The sequence below is a fragment of the Cebidichthys violaceus genome, unplaced genomic scaffold (genome assembly GCF_023349555.1).
Source record: "Cebidichthys violaceus isolate CVI_PGR_0920_01 unplaced genomic scaffold, fCebVio1.0.p SCAF_20, whole genome shotgun sequence".
In the NCBI taxonomy this organism is placed as follows: domain Eukaryota; kingdom Metazoa; phylum Chordata; class Actinopteri; order Perciformes; family Stichaeidae; genus Cebidichthys; species Cebidichthys violaceus.
Window position 1 is genome coordinate 5,630,340 of NW_027176373.1, and position 16,144 is coordinate 5,646,483.

Consider the following 16,144-nt stretch of genomic DNA (forward strand, 5'->3'; position numbering starts at 1 on the left):
TAGTATTTAAGATAGATTTTATTCAGAATGGGTCTGAGTGGAAATACAAGAGTTTGTATTTTTTCAATGAAAAATATTATCGATAAAATTCACAAAGCCCACCACTTTTATCCACTGTAACCTGGTTATTGTGAATCTGCAGGTGTAAAGAATGTAGACATAGCCAGAGCCAAAAGATTGTGTCAGACACAATGCAGCAATGCAGGAAGCATTGAATGCTAATCCCTTTTGGACGCAGGTCTGTCTGGGCTTTTACCAGACGCACAGGATCCACCATGTAGATTCTTAAGGTGTCCGTGTTGTGATACAAACGGGGAAAGTTGGGGTGTGGTGCCGTCATGTGGACAGTTTATTACTTGTCGTCAGGGGCGGGGAGTTTCTCAAGTGTGGGCTCCATGCCCCAGATCTCACGAGCATACTGGGCAATGGTGCGATCACTGGAGAACTTGCCACATCCTGCAATGTTGTAGATCACCTTCTTGGTCCATTCCTTGGGGTCCTGAAGTGAGGATGAAAATGATTGATTAAGTGATCAATCATATAATAATAATAATAATAATATGATCAGTAATTAAAAGGATTAGTAGTCCTGAGTCCCCTTCCATGGTTATACTCATTATATACTAATTAAAATCCTATTATGAATGCATAACAGACCTTTAGGAACCGTGTGACTTATGTAGCTTTTTAATGAACATACCTTGTAAAGAGCATTGACTTTCTCCTGGCATTTTATATATTCTTCATAATCAGCAAAGACCTTAAATCTGTTCAGAAAAAAAATGCAATTAATTCAGGTATATAGTGCAATGCGAATGCATATGGTGTTTATGTGTGCATGTGTGTATTCTTACGTCTGGTGTGCATGCAAAAGACTGTGAGTTGTTCTCTCTCTTTCTTTTTATGCGCCAGCATGCAAGTTTATACATGTTCTTATTTGTATGTGTGTACGCGTACGTGTGCCTCAGGCTGGTAATGTTAGATGTGTCTTTACCTGTCATGATGCATCAGCATGTTGACAATTTCTTTAAACAGGTCAGGCTGCTTTGGGCTAAAGAAGCCTCCAGCAATCTGGTCCATAGCCTGTTTCAGCTCAGGCAGACGGTTGTAGTACTCTTGAGCGTGGTATCTAAGCAGGACCAAAAATAAACAATATGCACATTCAGAAAAACAGAAGCACAAACTTGTTGCTGTCGTAACCGGTCCATTAATGAAGGCGTAGTAGTCGGTGGCTATACAGAGGTATCAACAGGTTCCTCAAGGCCACACCTGTTAGTGTGAACAAGATCAGCTTGGGTGGAGAAAAAACACTTGAGTCCGGTGAAAGTGAAAACTTCTGTGAGAGAATGCAAAGCTTGTCAGAGTTCATGATGCTCACTGCATTGATATCAAAAGGTCTTTACTGTTGAACTATTTAGGAGGTATTTTACCAAATGGATCTGATAACAGGTAACACACTGTGCTCTTACATGTGAAGACATTACATACTGTAGTGGCACAATCAAAAAAAACCTTTTTCTTACCTCCCTGTTATGTCCCCCTATGTGATTATGTCAACGTCAAATTACTTTTGAGTATGTAGAAAACATATTTGGGGACTTAACAGCACTCAAACGTAAAAGACGTGGTGAAGAGGTAATATCACATGGTGCACTGACTTTATGAGCTACAGAACAAAATATGTCAGAGGTACACGTGGAGAATGTAGATACACAGTGTTGGACTGATGATGGTTCCTTCCTTACCCTTTCTTGTCAAGTGCGTCAACATCGTCCACCAACATGCCGAAGATGAAAAGGTTTCCCTCGCCGGCCTCCTCGGCCATCTCAACATTTGCTCCGTCCATGGTGCCGATGGTTAGAGCGCCGTTCAACATGAACTTCATGTTGCCGGTGCCAGAGGCCTCAGTGCCAGCTGTGGAAATCTGCTCTGACAGGTCAGATGCGGGGATAACTGAAAGACAGAAGTAGAGGGTTGATGACTCTGATAATTATTTTGTGTTTTATGCTGCTATCAGAAACTCCTGATTGGGGTCATTTGCAGGGATAGAAAAGAATGGGATGACAAGCTTGAAAGCAAATAGCGAGAGGAAGAACACGTGGGAATAAGGGCAGTGATGTGGGAATTACCTCTCTCAGCCAGTGTGACTCTGTAGTTCTCCAAAAAGATGACTTTGAGACGATCTCCGACCACAGGATCGTTGTTGACCACCTCACCAATAGCTGTGATCAGACGGATAATCATCTTGGCAGTGTGGTATCCTGGAGCAGCCTGCATGAAAGGAACAGTTGGAGGAAGAGTGATAGATGAATTTAACCTGAGTTGTGGGGGTGGGTCCGTTTTTAAAGCTTTTAATGTTAAACTGTACAAACCTTTCCTCCAATCATGACAGTTCTTGGAGTCCACTGCTTGTTGGGCTCCTTCTTTATGCCTGGCGGACATATGAAGAGATTACAGGACTGTGGTGTGTCTGCCCTGAAATCATCTTAAAACTCACAGTATTTGATTTGGAGAAAAAGTGTCGGGCAGCAGATTTTGCATGTGCACTTACGGTTGTAGTAGGTGATGATGTGCAGACAGTTGAGCAGCTGTCTCTTGTATTCGTGGATTCTCTTGACTTGAAGATCGAACATGGAGTTGGGGTTGATCTTCACCTTGTAGTGCTCCTCCAAGTGAACAGCAAACTTCATCTTGTTTTCCTACTCATCAAAACATTGACTTCATTATATAAAGGACAACAAGTTCAACATTCTGAATGCTGTCAGATACAACAGAACAACATTGAAACAGAAAACAACATATGTTGTGTGTCAAAGAAGACAAACTCCTTGACTCGCATATATGCTGACTACTTGTGCAGACTGCAGTTAAAGCAGTTCATGAGTGTGACATCGATCACAGAGCTCTGCAGGTTGACTCTGCTGCCTGATAGAAGTCCAGTATATCATTGGATAATCTGTGCATGTTATAATTAAAAGGCAATAATTACCTCATGATTTGTGCTATTGCCAGCTATGATAAAGCCGGACCATCTATTCACAAGTATCTCCAAACTGTCACATAACTGGGACGGCAAACTGAGGATAAAATAATACTTCACCTGCTTCACTTTGGCAACATCACGAATGAAAGCCTCGTCGTTCACGAACTCGCGGAGACGCGTCAGCTGGTCGAGGTCCCGAATGAAGTCCTCACCAATTCTCTGTTAACAACAATGTTAAATAAATAAATCAAAGATCTTTAGCCAACATTGTTGTTTGTGTGACTTGTGCACGTTAAAACACAGCTGACCTCGGCGATGACCTCAGCCAGCCCAGGGTTGCACATGACCAGCCAGCGACGAGGAGTGATGCCGTTGGTCTTGTTTTGGAACTTATGTGGCTCCATTTCGTAGAAGTCCTTGAAACTGCAGGCAGAGTGAAGCATCACATATATCAGAACACACACACACACACACACACACACACACACACACACACACGATGCAGCCACATAGAGGCAGGGGATTTATAAAACAGATACTGCAACATATACTACACATACATGTAGTGTTTTTTGGGTGATTTACCACTTCAGAGTATTACAGGAAAAAAATGTATTTAGCGGACATACACAGTAGCTTTGAGGATGTCGGAGTGTATACGGGCCACTCCGTTGACAGCATGGGAACCCACAATGCACAAATGGGCCATGTTGATCCTCTTCTGTCCCCCTTCCTCAATGAGGGACATGCGGCTCAGACGACCATGATCACCAGGGAACATGGCAGCAACTCTCTGCAAAGTTCAAAAGAACATGAGGCAAAAAATAACTCATAGGTTGTATTTATTGTTTTTGCATGCTGAATTGTAGATTTATACCGTCATTTAAATTAAAGTAAGTCAACATGGCAATTAACTTCAGTGTATTGTTGAGCTGCAGCTCATAAAACATGTCCACCACTTCCTGTCAGAAATATTTCTCCTTCCATTCATGAACATAGGCCATGTAACTTAGTTCTGACAGATGTCGCAATGAAAAGTTGATAAAAACATGTTGTCCTTTGGTGTCCAACATTTATGTCCTCATGCTAATCTTTTTCACAGTGGCAAGAATAATATGCAAGATATCCATTCATAATCACATCACAGGGTGATAAAAGATAGAAGTCTCAGTGTGACAAGGCTCAGATTAGATAAGAGGAAGGGGCTGAATGGGAGTGTCAATGGGCAGTTAGAAACTGTTCACCAAATGTTTTAGTGTGAACTCGTGCTGCGCCCCCCCCCCCATGCTCAGGTCTTTTATGAGCTATAGAGACGGGGCCCTCTCGGTTCATCCACCTGCAGACTACACTGCATTCTGTATGACAATAGAGCTTTCTCTGCACAGAGAATAAATACTCCAAAGACAAACTTCTACTCTCAATGTTCCTTATTTCAGTATTATAGGACTCACTCTGTACTAATACATAGTTTTCCCACCACACTTGTGTCTTGTGTTCAACCACACTGATGAAATACAGAGCTAGTATCATATCAAGACTTCATTATTATGGCACTTAACCACAGAGAACATTAACAGTGTGTGATCCCTCTGCTGCCATAAATATACATTGCATGCAGTGTATTATGGAAAGGATGACATGTTGCAATGTGCAGTACTAACCTCCAGGTGGCGACGGTTGATCTCATAGATAATTTCCAGGTGGCGAGGGAGCAGATGAGCAAACAGGTCGACCGGCCAGCGCTCCAGAGCTTCAGGAAGGACGGTGTGGTTGGTGTAGGCACAGGTGCGCACACAGATGTCCCAAGCCTGAACACCAGCAAGAGGAAATACATAGCCTCCATGTGAATATTTTACTATTGTATACCTATTTTTTTTTAGTAATGGTGGTGGTAAGTAGTTTATGAACGGCACCAAAATTGTGATGTCCCAACCAAAAACACTGCAACATGAAGCAGAGCAAGAGAAGTGCCATGGTTTTAAACACTACATTTGAAAAATCAAGCTCTGAAGCTGTGAAACATGAAGCTCGGTTGTTACACCAGTGTTGCTCTTCCTCACCGTGTCCCAATTGAGGTTCTCCTCATCAACCAGAACCCTCATCAGCTCAGGAATAGCCATGGCAGGGTGAGTGTCATTCAGCTGGATAGCGACCTGAATATGCAGCACATTATTAAATGTCAATACAGAATTAGAATATGGCATGAAGTGCTTTGTACTGTTCATTTCAATAAGATACAATAAAACCCACCTACAACCTGTTTAACACAATGACAGAGGCAATTTAAGAAAAGCACAAAGAGAACATCGGAGGGGAATCTTTTTGTTTTTGACAGAAAGTGGTTTGTTGAGGTTTTTTTTTCGCTTCACCTTGTCAGGCAGTTTGCTGAAGTCTGTGCGAACAATCTCCCTGGAGCCAAACTTAGAGACCTTGAAACGACGGATGATGTCTTGTAGGGTGGCAGACACCACAAAGTATTCCTGCTTCAGACGGAGCTCCTTTCCTTCAAAGAACTGAGGACAAAGACACACATTTGTTCTGTTTCTGCTCTGTAGGCAAACATGAATGTTTTTTTTATTCATTAAATATAGCATTTTGCATATTTGTGACAGGTATTCATGTATGGACAACCTAAATCTTTCCATATTGATGAAATAATTACCCAAACCAAAGGTAACAAGGAATAAGTAGCACATCTGTGGCTGTCCAATATGTAGTGTTTGTTTTATCATGCAATTGTATTACTTTTGCATAACATGAAACACCCATAGTATCCAGTTGTATGCTAATGCTGGTGCACTGTTTGCACAGATTGTATTACTTAAATTGTATTACTTAGTAACGTTCTTATTCCTTTTGTATTTTGTATTTCCTTTTGTATTTAATCTTGTATATTGTTTGTTATCGCTGTTGTTCGCTGCTGAGGGCTACCAAACGGAATTTCGTTGTATCACTACAATGACAATAAAAACCTCTTCATCTTTATCTTATCTTATCTTTCGTCTTTGTATTGTGTAAATGTAAAGCTTCCTCCATAATTTAATTTTAGATATTTAAGGAAGCTGAATTAAGTAATCAGTGTTTGACCCAGACTAAAAGTTATCATATTTTTCTTTTTCTTATTTTGTTTGATTTCACATTTACTAAGCCACCAAAGTAGAGGTGACCACCGAAGTGTTGAAGATTTTTTTTAATCAATTATAAATACATAGGTGAATAAAAAAATAAATGAAAAAAAGACAGTTAAGCTATCACCTTGCCCCACCTGCTGGCAACAGAAAAAAGTGTGATTTTAGTGAAACTGGATTAATGCATGACATAAAAACCCTTTGTTGATGTAATTTAGCATTATTTACAGTTTCTGGTCAGTGTCCAGATATAGCATAGCCTAGAATATTGGGGTTTTAATCGCGTTTTGGTTGAGATCGAGGCTGCTATTTAGGGTTAGGCTCGCGCTCGCACGCTTACCAATGTGGCAAGTACCTCGAGATTGGGAAAACAACAATGCGCATGTCCAAAGCCCTGCAATTAATGTGGACGGCACCGGATAACCACCATAAGGAAGATAGAGACGGTACTGGCCTGAATGCCGGTTGACCTGCTGCAATTTGATTGGCTGTTTGTCAAGTAGCCCTCTGTTGATGTCATTTTATCGTAGTTGGCAGAAGTTTGAGGAAGAAAGTAACTGTGATCAACATAAACAATGTGGATTAGCTGCTCCAGGACAAATGTAAAAGTCTGCTCCTCGGTGACCATCAGCCAAGAGACATTGCTGTAAACCAAACCTGGTATATCAGATTAAACGTGACATGGTTCCCCAGGAGAATATGGCTAACTGCTTTCATTTAGCGACCCGTGTGTTCTCTTATTCGGAGGGGATGGTATCAGGCTAAGAACAGGCTTTCAGGATCTCACGCATCATTCTGAGAGGACTAACGTCACCAAACGCACAAGTAGCAGGACGGCAAATACAAATGGGGAGTTGAGCACAGTAACAACAAGTGGAGGAGAACAGGTATGTGTCGGTCACCTGTAATCACCTGTGTGAAAGTGTGGGAATTGCGAAATAGCGCATTTGTCAAATCGTAAAATTATGTAATTTCTGGTTTTGAATGTGTGCAAAGTAATTATTACCCCAACATGTTTTCATAATGAATTAATCTATGAGTTATTCTAAAGCGGTCAACTGGTTTGTTAAAATAAAATAAATAATGACAAAAAATGAACTAATATGTTGCAAACCTTGATATGAAGTCTTAATGATATTCATATGAAAGTGGAACCTTTCTGATTTTCAATGAATGAGATTGTTGTTAACTGCTGAAAATGTTTAATTTTGATGAACTAATCAGGGAACCCACTAATTTGCTCAGTGTTTCTAAAATATTGTTAAAATACACAATATGATAGAAGAGCATTGTAACACTGACTGGAATGAATTCAGACAAAGCTGTGATGTCAGGTCCACCACTGTTTCTGCTCTTACTTGCACAGACATAAATTGCCAGACCTGACATGAGTGGTAGCTGGAGCTAGATGGTTATCTCCCAAATCCTCCTTCTTGAGCCTTCAGGGAGTCAGCACATGGTGGGCAGCTCTTATGCCAACTATAAAAGACAGCTTCAGAGGAAGCTGAAAGAGCACACGGTGGCTCTAGCTGAAGACAAAAGATACTAGTCGGGGTCCAAATTATGGAAATCCATCTGAGTTAAGATGAGCCATGCAGTCATACAGGAGCCATACAGTCTACAGCTCCTATAACTTTCAACATTTCTTATTTCTTCTTATTTCCTCAAATCCAGGTCTGCATGAACATCCTTGTGCAGTTCTGATGGATTAAAAGGTAAAATAGTCATATTTTTCACCTACATTGTCGTTGGGATACAGCACACGGGAGATGTTCTCAGCCAAGTTTCTGTCCAGAACAGCCTGAATGTAGCCACCAACATTGACTGTGAGGGGAAAAAGATGTAAACTGCATTCATTCAAGCTTGTTTGACAGCTGTTGCATGATTGGAAACGTTTGAACACTGGCAGACACGTACAGTCTTTAAGGTTAAAATCGCAAGGAGCCTTAGCTGACCACAGCCTCATGGTGTTGACAACGTTGTTTCTGTAGCCAGGGATAGGGGTGTCATATGGCAAAGCCAGCACTACCTGTCGATACCAACACAGGAAAAGACATAAATAAATGAATCGCCACTCCTCAGAAAGCGTCGATTACAATTCATGTTTATTTTTCTTTAAATAATATTTTCACCTGAGTGTCAACCCATTTGACACCATCGGGGTGATGCTCGGTCTTGCCATAGTAGCGCACTGGACGCATGTACTCAGGGCGTGCTTTCTCCCAGGGGTTGCCAAAGCGCAGCCAGTCATCAGCTTCCTCAACCTGGATAATGACAGACATTTATATTGAAGGGAAAAACACTCATTAGTGGCTTTTGAGCTGAGCCAGACAGAAAATACTAATGAACATGAGGAAATGATAATGGTGAAGGACACAAATCCGACAGGTGATTTAAGGTGAAAAATGAAACAGAAGCAGCTATTCTTCCTCACTGAAAAAAGACTACAAAGTTTTACATCCGTTTTTTTCTTCTTCATTTCTAACCTGCCAGCCGTTGACAATTTTTTGATTGAAGATACCAAATTCATAGCGAATACCGTAACCGTAGGCAGCCAGACCCAGTGAAGCCATGGAGTCCAGGAAACAGGCTGAAAACCAGAGACGGCACATGAAAAAAACAAACAGAATCAACATCTGACAGGCTATATAAAATTATGCATTATTTAAGTCAGTCGGCAGGGGTAAAATTTCTTTGATTTCATCAAATATGACGAGTGAAAAGATGCTCACCAGCAAGACGTCCCAGGCCACCATTTCCCAAACCAGCGTCTTCCTCCATGTCTTCCAGTTCCTCCATGTCCAGACCCAACTGTAGAACAACAGGACACATCATGGACTAATGAGATGATGCCCCTTTTACAATAGTTGGAAAAATAAATCTCACAGTTGTAAGGGGAATAGATGTAGTGTCTTTGTCTCACCTGGTACATGGCCTCATCACAGGCGTTCTCCAGCGCGAGGTTCACCATGGTGTTTTGGAGGGTGCGGCCCATGTAGAACTCAAGGGAGATGTAGTACACGCGCTACAGTTTTGGAAGAAGGGGAGAAATAACCAAACTGAATGAACAGAGTCATTGTATGATTAGGATTAGAGAAAAGGTCTCCACAGTAGCATGATGGGTACAAAATCTGTGAAATCATATGCCAAATGTTACAATAACATCCACCCCAGACTATGAAAGGAATCTTCAAGTTTAATTATTTAGCTTCATGGTTGGGAGTGCATGGAAATGTGCCACCTGAGCCTGTGTTTAGCCTTTGCCATTTAGTTTTTTTTCCCTCCTCCGACATGGAGGGAGGGGGGGGGGGGGGGGGGGGGGGGGGCACACAGGCTGAGGAAGAGAGGCAGAGGAGAGGAGAGAAGGCACTGGGGGAGAGATTGCTTTGGGTGTTACATAACACCAACATTTTGGCCCGTGCAAAAATAGCTCCTGTAGAAGTCGCTGCAAAGGTCAGCCGGAGCCTGATACCCTTTCATTACGGAGTTCAAGTTGGGAGAGAAGTGGTGCAGATAGATGTGTAGAAAAATAATAAATACAACTGACAGAGCCATAACACTAAGTAGCTACCTGTTTCTCTTGAACTATATATGACTGTATGTTACACATTTTAGTGGACTTCAATCCTAGTTTCATCTCATTATGCAGATTTTAGTTTTTTTACCCCCAAGAATGCATATTAGCATTGTGAACAATAAATCCTGTTGCCATAACAGTGACTTTGCAGTTCGCAATCTAACATGCAACGCAAAACTCCAGCCTGAACTTAGGTTTCCTCCCTCCTCAAGGTTTCTGTTTAGACCTTTTAGGGATCCACCTTTGACCTTTCAGGCTAGAGCACCAGACAGGTCAGATGTTTTTTGAGTTAGAGGTTGCAGCCCACCGACATCTAATTAGACAGTATCTGAAAACTAGCTTGATGTGAGAAGTAAATGTCTCCCTACTGAGATTAATACGTAAGGGCTTTGAAAGTTAAACTACAGAACAGTCACCCCGCGGAGTAAGCCGGGAGGAGCAGGGACATTTTCCTCCCATGTTAAGAAAAGAAAAATCATCCTCTTTATTCAGTAGAGTTATTAATGATCTTGCGAGGATGTTTTTTTCCTGCTAAGTAAATACAATTTTTACTCTGCCTCTGAAACCTCTATTGTGATTACGCTGTTTTCTGAGATATTTTCAAGGAATAATGTGGTGTGTCTTGCAATTTTTTTTGTTGCTTTATTTTAGTGACGCAAGCTTCCTATTGTTGTTTTAAGGTTCTTTTTGTCGCTGGTTGTTAATAATACTGCAGTGGCTAAGACAGCTTCTCTGTGAATGCTTATATATGAACTCTGATGCCCTTAGAGGCATGTGCTCATATGACACAAGGAAGGGATATGCGCTTTATGGTCAGACAGGATGGGAACAGAAGGTCATGGAGAGGTTTAACGTTTCAACACACTATAAGAACGACAGCATACCAGCAGAGTGCTAAGAAGCCCTGATGAAGTTTAAATGCCATGACCTTACACTGACTTCAGGCTGCTGGAAGTACAGTGGAAGAATATAAATTCCTTGCTCTTATGAAAATGATTAATAGCCTTTTGTTTTAATATGTGCGAAATGTGCAGAAGTTATTTCATGACACGGTATAAGATTCAAGTTCTGGCACAGAATTCCCTCAGTTTACTGAGCAGGCAATGAGTGCACAATGAAACAGACTTTTTTAGATGTCCTGAAGGTGTGAACCAGTTCTTAGATGAGATATAGCTTCCCCCTGTACCTGTGTGTGGGGCAAACTGTACTAAATGTAGTATTGTAGTTATCTTTATCACAAACACAATATATGATACTGTTTATGCCATTTTTGTCGTTAAAAGAATAGCACACCTTTTAAGTAAATTATTAAATCAATATACTCAATATACATCTTGGTGCTGTTGTAACTTACTTTTGGATCTTTCTCATAGTAGTGCTGCTGGGTTCTGATCCACCTGCCAATCAAGTGCTCCCGCACAGTGTGGGCGAGAGCAAAGTAGTAATCCCTTCTGGTAGCCACATTTCTGTCCTTGACCAGCGTAAAGTGGAGATGTCTGTTGAAATCTTGCTTCAATGCTGAAATGTTTTCGACGCCGGCGAGGCCTCGCACGGAAATCTGTTTCTTTCTATCGTGGTCGGACAAGGGTTTTGACATGGTGGCACTAGCTGTAGCAGCTCAGAGCTCTGACTCGGGCAGAAGGTAAACAGTAACACAGCAGGCACACGCCACCAGGCCTAGACACAGCAAGAGAGGCGCCCACACCGCAGGCTCAGGTTCAGCATTTTAAAGGCATGGCTATGAATATTAAGGGGTGGGTGGAGCAGATTGTATATATTAGGTAAAGGGTGGGGGATATGTTGAGGATAGAGGTTGTAACTTTTTAAATTATGTGACACGGGATTGACTACGGGGCCCATTTTGGATCAAAAACATAAGATTGGCAGCACTACATGGCACCTTAAAAGATGATGATGTCATTTACAGTACATCTATATTTATCGTGATAACAACAACATTTCAGCTCTTTGATAGTCAGTGGTTTCTGGTCAAAACCACTGATTATTTTCAGTCAACTCGATCAAAGCAGTTCGAACAATCTGAATCTTCCTATTTAGAAAAAGCATTTTCTATTTGTATTCTGGGCCATGCTTGCATTTTACAGTCATTTTCATCATTAAAATAATAATTTGACTTAGAAACGGATTATTATCTTTTTCTAGTTATATTTAGTAATATGTAATTACTTCACTGCCCACGTGTGTAAAGCATTGTCTGATATTGTAGAAAGGAACATGTGCTGGTGACAATATTTGGCAGCTACAGTGGATAACCTATTTTTCTCCCCATAGTTGGCAGGGGAGCCTTGGCCAGCAGATGGTTACGATACATTAAATTAATTTAGTTGCACCTAAAAAGCAAAGCACTACAAAAATCAGCTAATTCTCAAACTGTAGGATTGGTATATTTATAAATGTATATTAAGTTTCTGCATTAAGTTAAGTTACAGGGCTTATTTTGTTTTAACAATCCACACTGGATAAGGACTTGTATAGCCTGCTCTGAAACCCCAACAGCAGTATTGCAACGTTTAACATTTCCATGCTACTGTATCACTTCATAAATACTGTAAGTAGCGGTACTAGTTATAAACCAGCGATCCAGAGTCTATGCAGATCACATCTGTTCAAGAGCCTGGAGCAACAACCGACACAAAAGCAGCTGCAGCATAGCTACTAAAACTCGCTCTATTCTCAGTTATCACTCTTGCCAAACTATCATGAAGTCTTGACCTTCTATAAATAGCATCTCTGACCCAGTCCCAAAGGCCATGATATTTGAAAGGCATATCTTGTTAATGTCAGCTAGAGCCGGCAGACAACACTAGTATATTACTATGAGTGGGACCACAGCAGAAGGGGGACAGCAGTATTTGTTGAGCTCAGTAGGATGCACTGCATGCTTATCATTATCGTGTTAAAGGGGGGTTCTGCCTTTGGACTGAAATTGGTTAAAAGCTGGATGAAAGAGTGACTGTTACTTTAATGTCGAGATGTACTGGATTGCACTGCATTTTGGATAAATGTTGACGGGAAAAGTACTGGGAGTAACATCATCACATCTTTCGAGCCATTTGCCACTCTGTTGCATGATTAGCAAAGATGCAAAAAGGGAAGAATAAAAAAATAAAAATAAACGATGCGACTGTCAAACACCACAACAGCTTAATAGAAATCAAATTGCCTGTGGTGGTTGGCAGCGCTTAATGGCCCTTTCTGCATCATTTGAAGAATTTTTAGAAATTTACACATTATATAAATGCTGTCTACACCATTTCCTGTTATGATGCTTTTAATATTCCTGCATGCCAAATGACCCCCAGAACAGAGGAACCATCACACAACAGATGACAGAGATTGAAGCTGGCATGGCCCCGATTTGTCCATTATGATGAGCAAATTATGTTCTTACATGTCTACTGGGTGTTCTGTCAAATGGTACATCAAGCATTTCAAGACCACACTGAATGAATGCACTGCCTGATGGAAACTGTGAAAAAAACAACAATATTCTTGATGTGAAGGCAAGTTTTCAACAACAAATGGAATTGTTCGGACAGCCTAGTCACTGAACCACGTCCACGTGCCAGAACAACGTGACCAGTTGGGTTTTTTGTAATCTCTTTATTGTCCATCTGCAGTATCTGTCCTTTCAGTTAACAGTTATTTATGATCTCTTCATCATATAATCAGGAAGACACATGGAAATTTAATTAATTTAGATTTTAAATGTACTCCTTAGAGAATATGAAGTCAATTAACTATGATGTTAATGAATGCTCTGATTGCCCAACAGTAACCACAGTTATTAAGGTGCCTGTGTTGCCAGGCAGACATTAGAAAAGAGTGTAGATTGCAACTGATTGACAGTGGCTTATGACTTATGATTTACGTTTTCTTGTCCTAAACATGCATGTTGTTTTTTGATCACTCTGTTTTTTAACGCACTATACATATAGACAGAAACAGTATGTGCAGACATAGCAGGCAGTAAAACGAGGAAGGAAAAAGCTCCTTCTGTGTTGCTAACACTATGGACATTTAAGATTTGGTGTGTAGTTTTGAAATATATAATCATTTTCATAGCAGGGAATCGTTTATCTCTGATTTGCTGCTAACGTCATTGCTAATTTGAGTGTGGTGAACATGATGTTGCCTATAGCTACATTCAAAATGTTGAGATGAAACATGTATCATGTAAACTCATCTGGATAATTTATTACTGTTAGGCATATATGTTGTTTTAAAATCATGTAACAATATTTTTAGGTACCTCACCTATTGATCAGGTCTGTTTTAGGCACTGAACAACAAAGCCTGGGGAGATTTTTTATTTATTTTTCAATACTATACTCTTCAAAATATGAAACCGACAGTACAGCAAAACCTCCCTTCACACAGTCGTAAATGTATCTGAAAGCTGTCACACAGAATAATGTGTTACATTTGCAGGTGCAATCTACGTCTGGCACCTCCATGTCCAACATCATGTTGCACTGCATCCTTTTCATAAGCATTCGATTTTTTTATTGATCCCTTTTTCCTTTCTTCTTTTTTTCTCCCCAGTTTCATAGTATTTTTGCATTTGGCCCGCTTGTGAATTCAGCTCTTTCAAGGTAAAGAAAGGAATTCATTGTTTGTCTCCACAACATGCAGATAGTCATGGGGTTGGCTCCAGAGGAACCAAAGCAGGAAAACCCCCCCCAGAAATGAGCCCTGTCAGATTGACGTGAGATCTGGTAATTAACAACTAAAAATAGGTAGCACAGGAAAACATGCCAACACATATTGAACAAGGTCAGATGGATATTCAGACTGTGTGCCAGTTAAATGTTCCTTTTTTGTTTTAATGTTTTTTTCGCATCTTTACATTCAACAAAAGCACACGGCTGCTGTCCAAACATACGCTGTGCAGCAGCTAAGCAGCTAAATAATTGCATCTCAAGTTTATCTGGCTGTAATTCTCTCTTGCCTCATTCACACATCGACTCCCAGACATCCTCATTGTTACACTCAGCCTGTTGGTGGGAAAGCTGTTTCTTCTTCTTTGCCTGAAGGAAATGAACATCTTTGTTTACATCTCACCAAAAATTATGGACTTAAGGTATTACACCTACTACTTGGCACACATTCATTTCTTCACATGAGGCTGCAACAAGCGATTGTTACTAGGCCTCCATGATTTCTTATTATGATGTATTGCATTTAATTTAGTTACATAGTTAAAAATATGTATGTAGAATCAGAACTTGCTCAATTAAATTTTATGCACCGTGAAATTGTTTATCTGCAGTTTCCCTGGAATGATTTCTAATATTGACAGACAAGATAAGAATGATTGTTTTTTATCTCTGATGGTGGAAAAGGGCATTTAATTGCATCCGCACTGAACATTTCTGTTGTGTAGAGTTAAAAGGGTGTTGAGTTTGCAGAATATCAATCATCTGATTTGCATTGTGTTTCCTGATGGCAATGAATCACAACTGGTTCACAGGGACGGTGTTACGTTGCAGTGTTTTACTCAGGTCAAATGCTATAATTTGTCTCTCTGTGAATTTGTCAACACAGGGCCAACACAGGAGGAATACTGTCACCTGCTGGTAAGTCTGGTAACGTCACATTGGAAACCACCAGCTTTGTTGTATGTTAAAGGGGTAATGCACATGTTTTTTTTAAGCTGTGAACTAAACGATATGACTGCGCTTTGATGAAACACATCAATGCTGGTGTTAATATTGACATTTCTTACCACATTTATAAAAATCTGCGTTTCCTGGGTTGGAAATGGCTAAAAACGCCATCTGCTGATTTTGCTAATACTTTTGTGACTTTAATACAAACGTTGAATAAAAGCTCAATAATTTATGTGTTTGATTACGACACTATAATACAAATACAAATAGTATAAATGATACTGCACATTAGTTTTACTTAAAACTTAATCTGCGACACAAATCCAACATTAACATAAATAACTCATCAATATTTCATCCATGTTCACCCATGAATCAATATTGCACGCTATTGCAAAGCAATTTATACAAACACAGATTAGCTTTTAGTCAGTTGGGTACTCTGAGACTTACTATGAGACCTTGTTTACTTGCACAGCACTTTTGCTGACTTTATGTTATCTGGTTTGTTATGAATATTAACTGCTTAATTATACTGAGCAAACGGCTTGAACTGCACAACAAGAACGGCACAAGCCACAGCAATGTTGTGATCTGGTGAACGAGTTGTTTTTCGGACACAAAAAGAATACCTTACAGTTTGCTGCGGAATCCTAAGAGCATGTTCAACAATATGCATGATTTCCTTAAGTCCCGAGGGCTTTCTTATCATGCAAAGGTTGCTCAATATCTAAATGAAATTGTGGATATGCATCTCTTTGCACAACAGATGAGCACCTCTATTTCCTCATGTAGGCCGCAGAGCTTTACTCTGCCTTAGACC

General features: G+C 40.4%; 1 protein-coding gene across 1 annotated transcript; it reads right to left on the bottom strand.

The window, feature by feature from the left end:
• pygma (phosphorylase, glycogen, muscle A) lies at positions 1–11,383 on the bottom strand. The gene is made up of 20 exons (XM_068715835.1): positions 11,043–11,383; positions 9,035–9,136; positions 8,844–8,922; positions 8,598–8,701; positions 8,244–8,375; positions 8,029–8,140; positions 7,853–7,935; positions 5,353–5,496; positions 5,044–5,136; positions 4,645–4,791; positions 3,613–3,776; positions 3,292–3,406; positions 3,101–3,202; positions 2,552–2,699; positions 2,373–2,431; positions 2,130–2,271; positions 1,746–1,953; positions 995–1,129; positions 701–767; positions 1–499 (listed from the first exon to the last, which is right to left on the bottom strand). Exons 1-20 carry the CDS (start codon positions 11,283–11,285, stop codon positions 353–355), a joined length of 2,526 nt encoding a protein of 841 aa, XP_068571936.1. The 5' UTR covers positions 11,286–11,383; the 3' UTR covers positions 1–352.
• Between the last annotated feature and the right edge of the window lie 4,761 nt (positions 11,384–16,144).